This window comes from Schistocerca piceifrons, chromosome 1 (genome assembly GCF_021461385.2).
Source record: "Schistocerca piceifrons isolate TAMUIC-IGC-003096 chromosome 1, iqSchPice1.1, whole genome shotgun sequence".
Lineage (NCBI taxonomy): Eukaryota > Metazoa > Arthropoda > Insecta > Orthoptera > Acrididae > Schistocerca > Schistocerca piceifrons.
In genome coordinates this window covers 618,846,690-618,866,757 of record NC_060138.1, presented here as the reverse complement: position 1 = coordinate 618,866,757, position 20,068 = coordinate 618,846,690, and the positions used below count along the sequence as shown (strand labels likewise).

Here is a 20,068-nt window from a genome sequence, read left to right as displayed (position 1 = left end):
GAGAAGTTCAAAACAGTTTTTTTAAAAAAAATTTACATATCACCTTTACTGAATAGCGGCCATTTTCGTTTGTAAGCGTGTGACGATGTTTCAGTTTAGAGACGTTAGCAAAAATATGAATATCTCTGCACTGGGTTAAGTTACAACATTGCAATTGACATGATTGTTTTTAGAAAAGTGTCCTCTGCAACATTGTCTATTACACAAAATTCCCTAAATTAAAAAACAACCAGTCAATATGACCTCCAAAGTTTGGTATCCAAATTTTCAAAAATCCTCTTTTTAGGCCCAAAAATAACAAACATGGAGTGATTTATGAGAGTCTATTTTTTTCCTATAGTTAGATATCATAAAATACTAGCCTCATATAAAGCAAGAACACTTACAAATATTTCCTTAATTTTTTTATGAATTTCTGAAATTTGAAAATTTTCATATTTTGTAAAGTTTGGGGTTAGTTATCTCAGGTGGGACTGAATATAAAAATATGATTTTTGCACAGTTTATACACCTATATGATAGCAACGTACTGTAAAAATTTCAACATTGACATCTGACTGTGAACAAAGATACGAATTTTTGAAAATGAGGAGATAATTCACATTACTCTACAACTGATCTTATGGATGTTGCCTTAATATTGAAGTAAGGCACTGAATTATATACAAAAAGTGGAAACGTCACTGAAATTAACATTTATATTACTATGACATACTTAAAATAAATGTTTTCAATAACATCCTTCGAGATGCGACTGTTCCTAAACCTGGTGGTGAATGTTAAGAACACATTTTTCAGACAGCTTCTGTGATATAGAATAAGACCTCCCAGTTGCTGTGGTAAGTTCAAGCACTGAAAGTTTCCTTAAAACATTTTTCATTGGTATCCAAACTTTGTCACTAGTAGATTTCTTGATTTATGTTCTTGGGCCAGCAGGGTGGAAAAATGTACGAAAACATCACTGTTTTTCAAACTTATTCTTTCAATCTCTGCGAGCCACCAATGTCCATCATACACACAAGCCACTATGTCATTCAGTGTGAAAGACAGAGATGTAAGAGAGATGTAATATTACTGACACAATGATCCTCAAATTTCAGTTTCTGATGTTACATAGCATTGAATTAAGTTTTCTGCAATGCCAAGGAATTTGTGGAAGCGTCTTGTTCCTTTTATTGCTATACACCTTTCAAATCTGGTTTGAATGCAGAACCACTTCTTCTTTCTTGATGAGAAAATAGTTAATGCCTTTAATGTTATCCTTGCAAAAGACATATATGTCCTGTACTGTGAGAATTTGATCTGTGGTTGGTTTTTGTAGGCTGGCTTTACTTACTTCACGTTTTGTTATACCTCCTACTCCATCACACACATTTTTGCCATGGCAAGATGCAAAAAAAGTGCCATTCAGCCTCCAACCCAAAGCCTACTTTGTGGTTGCACAGATTTGAAAAATTCTTTTTGTTCTTATACTGACTACCACTTCCATCTGAAAGGTATATCACCTTCTCAACCTTGGTAAAATTTTCTTTCATGTATTTATTACATACTTTTGAAACTCATGTACAGCCAAAGTGTTGTGCTACAAGTAGTCGCTTAGAATGCAAATTGGAGAACTGCAAACTTCATCTTTCTCATTTTTAAAGTAAAGAATAAATGGATACACTGTTGCCTGGTCATTGACCCAATGGTACCCTTGTATTGCACCCTGAATCACAAATGTAAAATTTACTGCAAAATCAGGTAGCACTATGAATTCAGTTTCATGAAGTTGTGCTTTTTTGTCCTTCAAAAACTTACTTTGGATTTTAGAAACAGTGGTGACTTTTGAGTTTTTGTAAGTTATCAATTAAAGATTCCAAGTACTCTTCCTGAGATTTAACCACTGTTATCATTTCTGTCCTGTTAGTTGTGACCCACAGCTTGAAGGTAATACTGTCTGGCATTTCCTCACCATATCCATGAAACAATTCAATAACGGTTTCCTTACCAGGGCATTTATTACACAAACTCATCATGCATTCATAACTGTTAGTGTCACAGACCATTAAATCTAGTAACTCTTTGTAGTTAAGATCACTGAGTTTTGCACCCGCAATCATCAGTTTGACATTTTGATGATATAAAGAAACACATACGGAGTGTGTCCCTGAGGATCCAGCCACAATACACCACTTTTATTTATTTTTATTTCATTTCGTGTTCCATAGATCCTGGTAGTGAGTGAATCGCAAGGATATGGAACATGTCAGATGCTACATGGTTCAAATATAACTTGTATAAATACAATAAAAAGATACAATGTAAATAAAAATCAACTAAACAGCAGCACAATCAATTAACAGAAAATTGTGTTTCACATGTAAAGGATGAGTAATATATTTATGATATGGATGTGTCAGATTGTTGAAATATATCTTACATAAATAAAAGATACAATGCAAATAAGATATCAGCTAAACAACAGCATATTCAGTTAACAGAACATTTTTGTTTCTCATGTTAAGGATGTGTAATATACAGAGGAGTCAAGATACCAAGGGCGGAGGTCACAAAAATTTGACCTTCCAATTTTGCATTCAGGATGAGAATTTTTGAAAGCTACATAAAGTTCATTTAAACTTGACAGCACTAGTCGTTTCTGCTTTGTTACTTTAACTCCATTTGTAACAACTGTTTTGCAATGTTTGCAACCTGGGTACATTCTACTGTTTTCATCATCTTCAAAAAACTGATGGATCTTTTTAATTGTTTCTTCACTTATGCCTACTCCTTTCTTCTTTCCTAAAACTGGAAGAATGCCTTGCTCTTTCATTAATTCTTGGGTTAGTTTAACCAAACGATGAGAAACGTTGATTTCATGAACTACTTGGCCATGAGTCAGGGAGACAACTTAAAATTTTAACTTTTTCCTCTTTAGATGTCACTGAACATTTAATTTTTAATTTCTCTATTAAGCTCAAATACTCAGTGTCAGATGATGGTGGTGGTAGGTTTTCTTCTTCTATAGAAATAATGTTTGTACCTGTATTATTAAAGCATGATTCCAAGTTGTATTATTAAAGCATGATTCCAAGTCTTTTCTAATTTTGTCTGAAATTTGTTGTACCTTATTTTCAATAGCTGCTTATCTTTTACTGCTACTTAATTTTATTATTTTCGAAGCAGAAGATACGTCTAACTTAGAACAAGCACAATCCAATATGCTAACAGCTTCCTCATTAGGAATATAAATGTTATTAACAAGGTTTCATGATTCTGGTTCTAAATTCATAACAAATATTTTTGAGTAACAATTTGGGTACAGGGAATTTCCAGGAATCACATTATATTTCATTTGGGAAGCTGTTTCACTCTCACATACTAAGGACACATCTTCAAGTTTTATCTCCCTCAAATCTTTAGTAATAGGCTTATTATGAACTTTTAAGTGGATCACAGCACTTTCTTCCAAAAATATGGTTGTACTTCAGAATATATTTCTTCTCATGATACTCACACACTGATGTTACAGAAGAACTTACTCAAAATTTAAACAGAGTTCGTTTAACTTCAAAGTCATTGACATTTTTCAGGTTTTTTGAAACTGTTTTGTGACACACTTCACTTGCTATCTGTCCAACAGAGCACTGTTCATCCATGTTATTGCATTGCAGTTCACCTCTCAAAATTAATTACAAATTACACACAGAACAATGCACACAACACATTCTACACTCTTGATGAAGTATGTACATCCACTCTAACAGAGGTTTCAGAACAGACTGACTACAACAATGCCACACCCAGCAATAATTTATTTCTACAATGCCACACCTAGCAATCATGTACTTCTTTACTGACGATAAACCTAAATGTAAATGGGCATTTTTATTACCACAGAACACAAGTGAAAGCTCCTATTGTTTAATATTGCACTATTAAAAATAAATAAACTAAATGATTATTGGGTGATAGTGTTAACTAAATATATGTCACAATCAAATTTTATTACAATGAAACAATAAACCATTTAAATAGGCAACAGCCATAATATCAGTTATAGACTAATGTGAATTATCTCCTCATTTTCAAAAATTTATATCTTTGTTCACAGTCAGATATCAATAAGTACATTCCTATCATATAGGTGTACAAACTGAGCAAAAATCATATTTTTATATTCATTCCCACATAAGATCACTACAAAAAATTAAAATTTTCAAATTTCAAAAATTCATAATAAATTAAGGAAATGTTTGTAACTGTTCTTGCTTTATGTGAGGCTAGTATTTTATGATACCTAACCCCCATGAACCATGGACCTCGCCGTTAGTGGGGAGGCTTGCGTGCCTCAGCGATACAGATGGCCGTACCGTAGGTGCAACCACAACGGAGGCGTATCTGTTGACAGGCCAGACAAACGTGTGGTTCCTGAAGAGGGGCAGCAGCCTTTCCAGTAGTTGCAGGGGCAACAGACTGGATGATTGACTGATCTGGCCGTGTAGCAATAACCAAAATGGCCTTGCTGTGCTGGTACTGTGAACAGCTGAAAGCAAGGGGAAACTACAGCCGTAATTTTTCCCGCGGGCATGCAGCTTTACTGTATGGTTAAATGATGATGGCATCCTCTTGGGTAAAATATTCCGGAGGTAAAATAGTCCCCCATTCGGATCTCCAGGCGAGGACTACTCAAGAGGACGTCGTTATCAGGAGAAAGAAAACTGGCGCTCTACGGATTGGAGCATGGAATGTCAAATCCCTTAATCGGGCAGGTAGGTTAGAAAATTTAAAAAGGGAAATGGATAGGATGAAGTTAGATTTAGTGGAAATTAGTGAAGTTCAGTGGCAGGAGGAACAAGACTTTTGGTCAGGTGAATACAGGGTTATAAATACAAAATCAAATAGGGGTAATGCAGGAGTAGGTTTAATAATGAACAAAAAAATAGGAGTGCGGGTAAGCTACTACAAACGGCATAGTGAACGCATTACTGTGGCCAAGATAGACACGAAGCCCATGCCTCCTACAGTTATACAAGTTTATATGCCAACTAGCTCTGCAGATGATGAAGAAATTGATGAAATGTATGATGAGATAAAAGAAATTATTCAGCTAGTGAAGGGAGACGAAAATTTAATAGTCATGGGTGACTGGAATTCGAGAGTAGGAAAAGGGAGAAAACGAAACATAGTGGGTGAATATGGATTGGGGGAGAGAAATGAAAGACGAAGCCGCCTGGTAGAATTTTGCACAGAGCATAACTTAATCATCGTTAACACTTGGTTCAAGAATCATAAGAGAAGGTTGTATACATGGAACAATCCTGGAGATACTAGAAGGTATCAGATAGATTATATAATTGTAAGACAGAGATTTAGGAACCAGGTTTTAAATTGTAGGACATTTCCAGGGGCAGATGTGGACTCTGACCACAATCTATCGGTTATGAACTGTAGATTAAAACTGAAAAAACTGCAAAAGGGTGGGAATTTAAGGAGATGGGACTTGGATAAACTGACTAAACCAGTGGTTGTACAGAGTTTCAGGGAGAGTATAAGGGAACAATTGACAGGAATGGGGAATAAGAAATACAGTAGAAGAAGAATGGGTAGCTCTGAGGGATGAAGTAGTGAAGGCAGCAGAGGATCAAGTAGGTAAAAAGACGAGGGCTAGTAGAAATCCTTGGGTAACAGAAGAAATATTGCATTTAATTGATGAAAGGAGAAAATATAAAAATGCAGTAAATGAAGCAGGCAAAAAGGAATACAAACGTCTCAAAAATGAGATCGACAGGAAGTGCAAAATGGCTAAGCAGGGATGACTAGAAGACAAATGTAAGGATGTAGAGGCTTATCTCACTAGGGGTAAGATAGATACTGCCTACAGGAAAATTAAAGAGACCTTTGGGGAAAAGAGAGCCACTTGTATGAATATCAACAGCTCAGATGGAAACCCTGTTCTAAGCAAAGAAGGGAAAGCAGAAAGGTGGAAGGAGTATATAGAGGGTCTATACAAGGGCGATGTACTTGAGGACAATATTATGGAAATGGAAGAGGATGTAGATGAAGATGAAATGGGAGATACGATACTGCGTGAAGAGTTTGACAGAGCACTGAAAGACCTGAGTCGAAACAAGGCCCCGGGAGTAGACAACATTCCATTGGAACTACTGACGCCCTTGAGAGAGCCAGTCCTGACAAAACTCTACCATCTGGTGAGCAAGATGTATGAGACAGGCGAAATACCCTCAGACTTCAAGAAGAATATAATAATTCCAATCCCAAAGAAAGCAGGTGTTGACAGATGTGAAAATTACCGAACCATCAGTTTAATAAGTCACGGCTGCAAAATACTAACGCGAATTCTTTACAGGCGAATGGAAAAACTGGTAGCAGCCAACCTCAGCGAAGATCAGTTTGGATTCCGCAGAAATGTTGGAACACGTGAGGCAATACTGACCCTACGACTTATCTTAGAAAATAGATTAAGGAAAGGCAAAGCTACATTTCTAGCATTTGTAGACTTAGAGAAAGCTTTTGACAATGTTGACTGGAATACTCTCTTTCAAATTCTAAAGGTGGAACCGGTAAAATAAGGGAGCGAAAGGTTATTTACAATTTGCACAGAAACCAGATGGCAGTTGTAAGAGTTGAGGGGCATGAAAGGGAAGCAGCGGTTGGGAAGGGAGTGAGACAGGGTTGTAGCCTGTCCCCGATGTTATTCAATCTGTATATTGAGCAAGCAGTAAAGGAAACAAATAAAAAATTTGGAGTAGGTATTAAAGTTCATGGAGAAGAAATAAAAACTTCGAGGTTCGCCGATGACATTGTAATTCTGTCAGAGACAGCAAAGGTCTTGGAAGAGCAGTTGAACGGAATGGACAGTGTCTTGAAAGGAGGATATAAGATGAACATCAACAAAAGCAAAACGAGGATAATGGAATGTAGTCGAATTAAGTCGGGTGATGCTGAGGGAATTAGATTAGGAAATGAGACACTTAAAGAAGTACAGGAGTTCTGCTATTTGGGAAGCAAAATAACTGATGATGGTCAAAGTAGAGAAGATATAAAATGTAGACTGGCAATGGCAAGAAAAGCGTTTCTCAAGAAGAGAAATTTGTTAACATCGAGCATAGATTTAAGTGTCAGGAAGTCGTTTCTGAAAGTATTTGTATGGAGTGTAGCCATGTATGGAAGTGAAACATGGAAGATAAATAGTTTGGACAAGAAGAGAATAGAAGCTTTCGAAATGTGGTGCTACAGAAGAATGCTGAAGATTAGATGGGTAGATCACATAACTAATGAGGAGGTATTGAATAGAATTGGGGAGAAGAGGAGTTTGTGGCACAACTCGACAAGAAGAAGAGACCGGTTGGTAGGACATGTTCTGAGGGATCAAGGGATAACAAATTTAGCATTGGAGGGCAGCGTGGAGGGTAAAAATCGTAGAGGGAGACCAAGAGATGAATACACTAAGCAGATTCAGAAGGATGTAGGTTGCAGTAAGTACTGGGAGATGAAGAAGCTTGCACAGGATAGAGTAGCATGGAGAGCTGCATCAAACCAGTCTCAGGACTGAAGACAACAACAACAACAACAACAACAACAACTATAGGAAAAAAACTCTCATAAAACACTCCTTGTTTGTTATTTTTAGGCATGAAAAGTGGATTTTTGAAAATCTGGATACCAAATTTTGGAGGTCATATTGACTGGTTTTTTTTCATTTAGGGGATTTTGTGTAACAGACAATGTTGTAGAGGACACTTTTCAAAAACAATCATCTCAATTGCAATTGCAATTAACTTCACCCAGTGCAGAGATATACAAATTTTCGCTAATGTCTCCAGACTGAAAAATCGTCGCGCACCCACAAATAAAAATGGCCGCCATCCAGTAAAGATGGAAGATAAATTATTTTAAAAAACTGTTTTGAACTTCTCAAATATAGGGCAAACACATATAAAAAATTAAAATATTTAAAAATGGTCAAGCAACCATTACTGGACCACTTCATGTGGATTGACCCAGTTGCTATCTGTAATTTTTACACTCACTTATTACGTATGTTAAAAACACCTGTGTTACATGCTCCTCATGCAAGTAAATTATTATTCCGTATCACTAACGATAAGGAAAGAAGTCTGAGTTTTAAAAGCTACCAACTTTGGAATAGAGCTTAATGAAACAAAAGTGTTCTTTGATAGGTCTGTAATTAATGTTTTCGTTTTAAATAAGTGCATTCAACTACACAGTTAATACAACACACAAATCATTTAATGTTTAATACTTCTCTTAAACTTACAAGTAAATAGAAGCAATCCAGCTTTGCTTCTTTCCGAGTAGACTCCAACTTCTCAAATATCAGAGGAAAACAAAATTCTGAGAAATCCGCTACAGCAGTCAAGCAAGAAGCAAGTGCTACAGCTAACTGCTCACGAGTGACTGAGGAAGGACTGCTGGTAGCCTGCAAAGTAGAAATGATGTGGTTGGTAAATATATTAAGAAATATAACAAAGTATTTGGGCATCCGCCACATTAAAACTAATTTTCTAAGGACTTGCTTATTATTGTTAGAAAATGTGGTATTTCTGCCAGTACTGAAGACATTTTCGTTTGCCGTCTGACAATAGTAGGAAGTTAGTGAGTAATAATAGTTCGCTATAAATTCCACTATGAAATTTTTGTAATGATTTCATACTTATTGCCCTATCACATTTGGAATTATTTCAGTTACAATTAAAAACAAAAAACTGTTGGACATATTTAGTTGTGCATTCATTGAGAGACACAGTATTAGCTATGTCAGACAACAGTGAGGAGGAAGGAATCTGTCTATGGCCGGTTCAAAGGAAATATTGGGGCAGTTTGCTAAATTAATTTAGAGAAACCTGAATTTTATTGGTCAAATAAGCAGACAGTACTTATGCTGATGTATATACTAATCCTATAGCTTCAGTTACCCATGTATTCCCCAAGTACAACCAATAACGGTAGACAAACAGAAGCTGGGGGAAGCTGATCATATGTACAAACAATAACAACTAAGCCAATAAAAACGATTTTTAACTTTTTGGGGGGACATACAAGAACAAACAAAAAGAAAGGAAGGGCAATGTATTGAGAAGCATTAATAAAATAATGTGATAAAGTTATTAAAACAACAGTTCAGGAAAGGAGAGGAGGGAGGGAGGGGGAGATGGGGAGGGGGAGAGAGAGGGGGGGATGGAGGAGGATCTTGTACATAGTTTTATTGAAATATGGAAGCAGTTGTTAAGTATGAGAGCAGGGGCACGATTACTTATTCTGATAGTGAAAGACTTTTAATGTAATATAGGTATGAGGTTCAGAAAGTAATTCATCCCCCCCCCCCCCCCCCAAAAGTAAATGTCATATACAGGATAATATCTATGACAGTCACAATTAATTTGTCTTTTCAATATCATAATCGTCTTTGTTCATAGATTTATTTTTTCATCTTGAAATGAGAGCATGTATACCAGTGTAGTAAAAATCACTGTTTTATTTATTTATTTATCCTTTGACAAAGTACATTGTATGGATCAAGATATATTTTCATTCCATGCACTGACAGATACATAGTTTTTACTGTCTATTGTTTAACAAAAATATAATTTATTGCAAATTTATTCTAGGGCTATTTCATATTAAATTAGATTTTGTACAATATTTCTTTTTGATACACTAATGGTATTGCAATTGTTTTGAACTGTAGTGCACATAAATTCATTAACACTGTAATACCAGTTTTCTATTAGAAAATTTTTGAGACATTTTTTTGAAAATATTTTTATTGTTTATTTCTCTCAAGAATGTAGGGAGTTTTTCAAGGGCTTCTAGTCCTGCATACGATGGTGTGTGTGTGTGTGTGTGTGTGTGTGTGTGTGTGTGTGTGTGTGTGTAGGCTCATGGAAGAGGTGTGTCATGGTTGTGTGGTGTGTTGGTATCTCTAGTGTCGGCAGAATATTTGAATTTTGTCCAACAGAGGAGTTCGTATAGGTATATTCTGGCTAATGTTAGTATTTTGGGCGCTTTAAATGCTGGTTTACATGAATCTTTAAATTTAAGGCTGGCTATCACTCTTTTTGCTCTTTTTTGTAGTTTAAATACTTTATTAATGTTTGTTTTCAAGGTACCTCCCCACAAAACTATGCCATAACTTAATGTCATATGAATTAATGCACAGTATATTGTTTTCATAATGCCTACATCTTTTAGGTAGCTGAGTTAGTGCAGCACATATAGGCTTGTGCTGAGTTTCCCCCTTATATATTCTACATGCTTATCCCAGTGTACATTTTCATCAATAATTATCCCAAGGAATGTTGGATATTTGGTGTTCTCTGCTATGCACTCATCTACGCATACACTGATATCTTCACTGTGAAAGTTTCGAAGTCTGAAGTTTACAAAAAGTGTTGCAGTAATATTGTCGTGCAGGTTTAATTCAGTAAATCTTTGGATGACATTATTTACTTCTACATTGGCTTTTATTTCTAGCTTTTCTGTGTCTTTATCCTTGAATAGAAGAGTTGTGTCATCTGCATAGGTAACTATACTACCATACCTAATCATATATGGGATGTGATTTGTGTATAAAATGAAAAGCATTGGGCCAAGAATGGAGCCTTGTGGCACAGAGTAATGTAAAATTTTCTTTAGATCTTATTTTTTTCACCAGTAGTTTTTGTAATTTCAGTATGTCGGCTCCTATTTGTCAGGTATGAGAGAATCCCGTCTCCTGCATTTCTTCTTATGCCATATACTCCTAATATTTCTACTAAAATTTTGTGGTCTACAGAGTCGAATGCCTTTATTAGATCCATAAATACTCCTACACATTTATTTTTAGAGTCCAGGTTTGTTATGACATTTTCGATGAGATCTACTACTGCATCTATGGTGCATTTATCTTTCTGGAAGCCAAACTGATTCTTGTTGATTATTTCATATTTCATCAAAAAAGTAACAAGTCTCTGTGCATAAGGTCATTCAAATATTTTTGATATGACTGGTAAATGAGCTATAGGCCTCTAATTTTCTGGATTGTTTTCATTCCCCTTTTTACGCATTGGTTTTATCAGTGCTGTCTTTAAGCACTTTGGAAAAGTTCCTTCCAGGAATAATGAATTGATTAGTTGTGTAAGAGGTTTCTTGAGTTCCTGCATACAGTGTTTAATTTCTATACTTGATATTCCATCAATACCACATGACTTTGTTTGTTTCAGGTTTTTTATTATCTCTAGTGTTACTTCTTCTGTCACTGCCAAAAATGCCATTGTTTATCCCTGGGTATTAACAAATGTTTTCCAGGTGTTATTGTGTTTTTTATTGTTTTTTTTTTTCTTTCAGTTTTTGGCCTGCTGTGGCAAAATAGTCATTGAAGAGATTTATGATTTTATTGCGTTCAGTTATAGTTTTTTTGCTGATCATGAACTGTATTTTGCTGTTTTCCTATGAGTTGGAGGGTTTGCAATTTGTATTTATAATAGACCAACAAGCCTTGCTTTTATTATCAGCACTATTGATGTACTTTTTTTGCTTCTAGTCGTTTGGCTGCTTGCAGTACTTTAGCATACATTCTTTTATATTTTCTGTAGTACTCTAAAGTTTTCATCAATGCTAGTTTTATATATTCTGTGCATCATTTTATCTTGTTCCTAGAGACCAAAATGCCTTTTGTTATACATTTTTGTTTTTATTTGTGGTTTTGGCTTTAGTTTTTATTACTGGGCATTATTGAAATGATAGGGAAGTGTGTCAATAAAATGAGTCACTTTATGATCCACTGATGGAGAGTATTTTTCCAGTTTTTCCCATCTTTCTTTTTCAAGTTTTATCCTAAGGGCTGTTAAGTTTTGTTCATTTAAGTTTCTTTTTTCCCATTTTTTTGTTTGTTTTCATTTGTGGTGATATGATTTACCGTATTTACTCAAATCTAAGCCGCACTCTTTTTCCGGTTTTTGTAATCCAAAAAACCGCCTGCGGCTTAGAATCGAGAGCAAAGTAAGAGGAAGGTCTGAAAAATGTTGGTAGGTGCCGCCACATTTAACTTCTGCCGTCGAATATATGTAGCGCTACACAGGCATGCTTTGCAGGCACAAAGATAAATACTGGCGCCAGAACCTCTGCATCAGTAAATAAATTTAAAAAAAGGTGGAAGACGAGCTTTTTTCTACGCCCCGAGACTGGCTAGACTGTTTGGGATGTTTGTCAATATAGCCAACTCTACGTTCTGAATTTTTTCCTACCTGTGACAAGTGATGGTTGCTAATAGGAACTTTTATGAATTGTGAATCACATGCAGTATTCTCTTCACCATAAGAATAATTCGAATGTACACATTTTGCCATGTATTCTTTCGTGTTTGCTGCTATCTCATTTAAATCCTGTCTGCCTAATAAAGTACGAAACTAGAGTGAGACAACAGCAAACGCGAAAGAATATACATATCATGTCATGTTTATATTCGTATTATTCTTACTCCAAATAGTGATACAGTCAGAAATGAAGCACGGCAACTGACTAGATTTTTAAATCTAAGATGACTAATTTCTATGCAGAACGTAATGTACTAAAGAGGCGTCTGCAAAGATTTTTAAACAGAGAAAAATTTTCACTAAACTCCCGTTCACATCTTCTATCATACGCAGTCTATTATTTGGTTCTCGTTTATCTTTATCAATGAAAGCAGCAGTGTAAGTAACAATAAATAGCAGTCTCTTGCCATTGTTTCGCTAATGAGACAATTCCTCTTTTTTTTTATTGTAAGCGGCGGTAGCGCGCACAAAAGCAAGCGATGCCGCGAGCGCCAACAGGCCGTAAACACTTGTTATCAGAATGCAACAAAAAATGCATAACACATTACAATAATGCATTTTCAGCTTAGAGTGACGTAAACACCTATAACAAAGAGAACAGCACTTATCAGATCAAAGAAAAATAAGCAATCAATTCAAACCAGAGGAAGCACGCGAAAAAGGAAGGGTAGCCGTATAAATACGGACGGAGCGCCTGACGCATAGCAATGGCTACCTGGTAAAGCTTAACTGCTAAGCTTACGACTCGAACCAAACTACTGTAGCTGTATCGTCATTCATTCGACCTACATTGTGTCTCATATTACAATGGACCAACTTTGTTTCAATTTGGAGGTGCGGTGTAAAACTTTTCTCTCCCCTTGAATTTCGAGTCTCAAATTTCAGGTGCGGCTTAGATTCGGGAATTTTTTTTTTCCCTTGATTTCGAGTCTCATTTTTCAGGTGCGGCATAGATTCAAGTGTGGCTTAGATTCGAGTAAATACGGTAGTCATATTTTTATTGCATCATGGTCTGATAGGGTCATTTCTATATCTTCACTTTTGTACTTAAAGTCTCTTAAATTTGTGAAGATGTGACCTATTTGAGTAAAGGAGTTTGCAATTATACGTGTTGGAGTGGCTATTGCATTTTATAAGCCATATGTTTTCATTGTGTTCAGGAGCTCCCTACTGTCACAGGTGTCTTGCAATGTGTTTATGTTTAGGTCACCTAGTAGTACAAGAGCACAGTTCTTGCTTAGGATGATATGTAAGAGCTCTCCTATGTTTTCAATGAATGTTTCTATGCACCCATTTGGCGGTCTGTAGATGTTTAAGACGTACAGTGAGAAACTACTTAAAACTATTTTTTCGCCTGTTACTTCGGCTACATTTTCAATGTATGTCAAGGCTGTTTATATGGTTTCTGTTTACATTGTTATGGCTGTTCTGCTACTTGTAAAAACCATGGTCTTGTTTCCCATCATTGGTGCACACAATTTTCAAGGTCTCAACTTCTTCGCCCTCACTGAACTACTTAGAGAAAGACAAACAAATGGAAGTCTGATGGTACAAGGTCAGCTCAGCATGATGGATGGGGCAAGACTTCCCCTGTCTTTTGGTACTCAGCATGCACGAATTTTGGAGTAAGCTAGTTTTTCAACAATAGCCGTCACATTGCCTTTACTAATGGATAACTAGTGATACACTTCATCAATTACTACATGGCTGTCAACCTCAGCTGATATGCTGGTCAGCAGCCCTGTGTTGCATTAGCCAACTGTGTTTGCCATTCAGCTTCTCTAGAGCCACAAATTCATTGTCTAACAGTGCTGAAATACACTGCAGTATCTACTCATACCTTCTTTGGCCTTTCGTGAATACAACTGGATATTTCACCTTCTGCAGCAATGAGTTCAGTTACAAAATGCTTTCTTATATGTACATCAGTGTTGGCCTTTTCTAAAGCTATACAGTGCTGCCATCTGTTGATGCAGGATACTGTTACTGTAGGAGGTGGTTTGTGGAAGTGCACCAAATTTATAATTAAGAGGGCAAATCAAAATGTACATTACACTTAAAATTTATGGCCATTTATTAAAGCACATACACATAGGCAAAACGGCTATGACAGCATACAACGTAAGTTCTTTTTCCGCAAAGTCACCAAGCGAATATAAACATTTCTTTTTGATTGCAGATGCATAGTAATCATCCCCAGCACTATGTAACCATCTGAATACAGCAGCATTCACATACTCATTGGTTCAGAATCGTTGTCCATTGAGACCCTCTTTCATGCCATATGACAATCGCTTGGTGCTAGGTCTGGACTGTACGGAGGACGTTGCCATACCTCCCACTTGAATCAATGCAGCTGTTCTGATGTTTGGTGGGCCAAGAGCAGTGTTGCATTATTATGCAACAAAATCACACCAGCACTCAATTTTTCCCTGCCGTTTTTCTTTAATTGCCATACACAACCTGTGCAATATTTGGAAGTTTTTGTTGTTGTTGTGGTCTTCAGTCCAGAGACTGGTTTGACGCAGCTCTCCATGCCACTCTATCCTGTGCAAGCTTCTTCATCTCCCAGTACCTACTGCAACATACATCCTTCCGAATCTGCTTAGTGTATTCATCTCTTGGACTCCCTCTGTGATTTTTTACCCTCCACGGTGCCCTCCAATACTAAATTGGTGATCCCTTGGTGCCTCAGAACAGGTCCTACCAACCGATCCCTTCTTCTAGTCAAGTTGTGCCACAAATTTCTCTTCTCCCCAATTCTATTCAATACCTCCTCATTAGTTATGTGATCTACCCATCTAATCTTCAGCATTTTTCTGTAGCACCACATTTCGAAAGCTTCTATTCTCTTCTTGTCCAAACTATTTACCATCCATGTTTCACTTCCATACATGGCTACACTCCACACAAATACTTTCAGAAACGACTTCCTGACACATAAATCTATGCTTGATGTTAACAAATTTCTTTTCTTCAGAAATGCTTTCCTTGCAATGGCCAGTCTACATTTTACATCCTCACTACTTCGACCATCATCAGTTATTTTGCTCCCCAAATAGCAAAACTCATCTACTACTTTAAGTGTCTCATTTCCTAATCTAGTTCCCTCAGCATCACCTGATTTAATTCGACTACATTCCATTATCCTCGTTTTGCTTTTGTTGATGTTCATCTTATATCCTCCTTTCAAAACACTGTCCATTCCATTCAACTGCTCTTCCAGGTCCTTTGCTGTCTCTGGCAGAATTATAAAGTTTTTATTTCTTCTCCATGGATTTTAATTCCTACTCCGAATTTTTCTTTTGTTTCCTTTACTGCTTGCTCAATATACAGATTGAATAACATCGAGGATAGGCTACAACCCTGCCTCACTCCCTTCCCAACCACTGCTTCCCTGCCACGCCCCTCGACTCTTATAACTGTCATTTGGTTTCTATACAAATTGTAAACAGCCTCTTGTTCCCTGTATTTGACCCCTGCCACGTTCAGAATTTGAATGACAGTATTTCAGTCAACATTGTCAAGACCTTTCTCTAAGTCTACAAACACTTGAAACGTAGGCTTTCCTTTCCTTAATCTATCTTCTAAGATAAGTCGTAGGGCCAGTATGGCCTCACGTGTTCCAACATTTCTATGGAATCCAAACTGATCTTCACTGAGGTCGTCTTCTACCAGTTTTTCCATTCGTCTGTAAAGAATTCGCGTTAGTATTTTGCAGCCGTGACTTATTAAACTGATAGTTCGGTAATTTTCACATCTGTCAACACCTGCTTGCTTTGGGATTGGAATTATTATATTCTTCTTGATGTCTGATGGTATTGCACCTGTCTCATGCATCCTGCTCACCAGATGGCAGAGTTTTGTCAGGGCTGGCTCTCCCAAGGCTGCCAGTAGTAGTTGTAATGGAATGTTGTCTACTCCCAGGGCCTTGTTTCGTCTTAGGTCTTTCAGTGTTGTGTCAAACTCTTCACGCAGTATCATATCTCCCATTTCATCTTCATCTACATCCTCTTCTATTTCTGTCCTCAAGTACATCGCCCTTGTATAGACCCTCTATATATTCCCTCCACCTTTCTGCTTTCCCTTCTTCACTTAGAACTGGGTTTCCATTTGAGCTCTTGATATTCATACAAGCGGTTCTCTTTTCTCCAAAGGTCTTTTTAATTTTCCTGTAGGCAGTATCTATCTTACCCCTAGTGAGATATGCCTCTACATCCTTAAATTTGTCCTTAGCCATTTTGCACTTCCTGTCGATCTCATTTTTGAGACGTTTGCATTAGTTTTTGCCTGCTTCATTGATTGCATTTTAACATTTTCTCTTTTTATCAATTAAATTCAATACATATTCTGTTACCCAAGGATTTCTACTAGCCCTCATCTTTTTACCTACTTGATCCTTTGCTACCTTCACTATTTCATCCCTCAAATCTACCCATTCTTCTTCTACTATATCTCATTCCCCCATTCTTGTCAATCGTTCCCTAGTGCTCTCCCTGAAACTCTCTACAACCTCTGGTTCTGACAGTTTATCCAAGTCCCATCTCCTTAAATTCCCACCTTTTTACACTTTCTTCAGTTTTAATCTACAGTTCATAATCAATAGATTGTGGTCAGAGTCCACATCTGTCCCTGGAAATGTCTTACAATTTAAAACCTGGTTCCAAAACTCTGTCTTACCATTATATAATCGATCTGAAACCTTCCAGTATCTCCAGGCCTCTTCCATGTGTACAACCTATATTTGACAGTACAAAGCATATTTTACTGTCATGCATTTCGGCATAAGTTCCACATGCACCACACCCTCCATGTTAAAGAACACTGTCGCTATTATCTTTCCTGCTGAAGGCTGGATCTTGGCCTTCTTTCATTGTGATGATGGGTATGCACCAATTCCATCGATATTCTCATTGTTTAGAGGGTGAAGTAGTAGACCCATGTTTCATCTCCTGTGATGATTCACCACAGAAACTTGTTGCCCTCCACAGAACACTGTTCCAAAAATGCCAGCGACAATTGGAAACATTGTCCCTTGTGAACACCAGCTTGCAGTTATGAGACCCGTCTGCCACACAGTTTACAATATCTAAGGTGCTGGTGAACAATGGAGAGCACACTGCCATACGAAACGTTCAGCATGCTGGCAATTTCCTGCAGTGTTATGGACTGACCTCTCTATTGATCACATCCACATGGTTAACATTTGCAACGGTACTGGACACTGCAGGCTTATCTTCGAGATATTCGTCAGTGAGATCCATGCATCTGGCGTCAAATTGCTTACAACACTTTACAATACCTGGATGAGAGATTGCACACTCACCATACAGAGCAGTGATTTCATGACAAATGTCCATGCAATTGAACCGTTAAGCCCACTGAAACCTTATCACTGCTCACACCTTCAATTTGGAGTGAACATCCAGTTAACATACCATTGAGCCAAGACCACTCCGCACACACAACACGATGGGATACAACCCACACCATCCTATCTGACATGTCAGCATTACTGTTGCATGCTACACATTGGCCATTGTCACAAAATACAGCGTGCTCTTGAGGCAAGCTAGTGTAACTTACTTTTGATTTGCACTCGTACTATGTTACAAACTGAATGACAGAGAAATAATAAACAGGAGACATTATTTTCTGACTGGTTCTCATATATAATTTTCAATGGTCTCCTTTTAAATGGATACAAACTGTGCAACATGTTTAAACAGGAGACAATATTTTATGACTTGTTCTCTTACTCAATTCTCAAGGGTCTCAGTTTGAATGGGCACACACTGTGGAACATTCTCTCACTCAATGCAAATTCCTGAAGTGTGTTTCTGGAAGAAATCCAAAACATTCACCTACAGCTCTCATAACATCTACGTTAGAGTGAAAACATATTGCAAATACAAATTTCTTTATGTGGAGGTCAGAAGGTGTTAAATCTTATGACTAGTATTATTGTTTCAACTCTTACTTTTTTCTGCTTTTCCTTTTGCTCAAAATTTAACAAATGTGGCCCTAATCTGCTCAAAGCTTTCCTGTAGTCAATAGTTCATATAAAATTATGAGGGACCAAGCAAGTTTACAAAAGTGAGTTATTTAAACAATAGGTATTAATGTTTCGACAGCTGCATGTAGCAAGGCTCCACCATCAGAGTTCTTACTTAAAGTTGCTATAGTAAGTATATGTCATTGTGTTACTGTCCACTGATTCCTTTATTTGAAACATATCACAGACACCTTCATTACTAAGAAACTGGTATTCCCAAACAACTAGGAACCATGCAAATTAAGCTGCAGGCTTGAATGCAACACAAAAATTCTAACAGCCACCATATTATTTCTTTATTATTTGGTAGAGCTTGACAGGATGTGCTAACTTATACTTTCTAGCCATTGTTAGTGCTTATAAATGATATATATATTTATATGCCACAAAAAAGATCATCTTGCCAACTGTTTTAGTTGACCTTCAAGACTGTTACTGCAAAAGGCCCTTAGTTACTGGTGTTACCAAATTTTCTCATTGAAATCTTTTTCCAAAATATCATAGAAAAAAATGCTCTCAGAAACAGTGGCACATTTGAGCAGAAAAAAATTTACTTGGAACATTACACTATGGTTTTCAGAAAGGAAGGTCAACTATGAATATTGATGGAATGAGAAAACATTTTAAGACTGACAGGATGAGAAAAAGGTGAAACTCCATTGGTTCAATTACTTGAATGATCTTCCATGTAACACACACAAACCACAGTAGGCATTTTTTGCAGGAGGACACAAAAAACTGTAATGTATACTGTTAAAGAAACAGCAACAGAAGAAGTTGTTAATCGAGTTTTCCAAAGGACTATTATTTATTTTTTAATGGAATATATTTAGTTTTGTAAAGCAAATATACTTATCAGCCAGGACATTATTACCACCAGCCTACTATCAATATAAACCCTTACAGGTGACAGCAGCGTCACCTGGTGTGAAATGACTGCTAGTCAGATAAACACACATTGCATGTAATACGAGTGAGTGTGCTGACTGTGTGTAGAATCGGGAAGGCGCATGATCTATCTGAGTTTGACTGAGGGCAGATTGTGATGGCCTGGAAGGTTGGCACAAGCATTTCAGAAACTGCATGACTTGTCATGTGTTTGGAGGAGTACTGTGGTGAGTGTCTCCAACACATGGTGAAACCACGGTGAAACCACATCCAAACGTTGCGAGGTTGGGCGGCCAATCCTCATTACAGATGTCGGACATCGTAGGTTTGACAGACTAGTAAAAACAGCCAGCCAATGAATTGTGGCAGATCTAACGTCAGACTTTAATGCTGGACAGAGTACGGGGGTGTCTGAACACAAACTGCACCAAAAACTCCTAACAGTGGACCTCCGCAGCTGACAACCCATGCATGTCAACATTAACATCATGACATAGGCAACTTGGATTGAAATGGGCATGTGACCGTTGGCACTGGACAATGGAGCAGTGGCAGAGTATTGCATGGGCTGACAAATCCTGATACCTTCTTCGTCAAACCAATGGGAGGGCATGAATCCATTGTCTTCCAAGGAAACAGCTTCTTGACACCTGCACTGTGGGATGGAGACAAGCTGGCAGTGCCTCCATTATGCTTTGGGGAACATCCACATGATCATCCAGAGGTTCAGTGGAGCTTGTGTAAGGCACCATGATGGCCAAGGAGTATCATAAACTGGTTGCAGATCACGCACATCTCTTCATGA

At 37.3% G+C, this 20,068-nt stretch overlaps 1 protein-coding gene across 1 annotated transcript in view; it reads right to left on the bottom strand.

The window, feature by feature from the left end:
• LOC124804190 (MMS19 nucleotide excision repair protein homolog) overlaps positions 1–20,068 on the bottom strand; it is a 228,194-nt gene that overhangs the window by 168,961 nt on the left and 39,165 nt on the right. Inside the window, exon 5 of the mRNA XM_047264733.1 lies at positions 8,285–8,446. Coding sequence (XP_047120689.1) covers positions 8,285–8,446 — 162 coding nt within the window. The remainder of the gene's footprint in view (positions 1–8,284; positions 8,447–20,068) is intronic.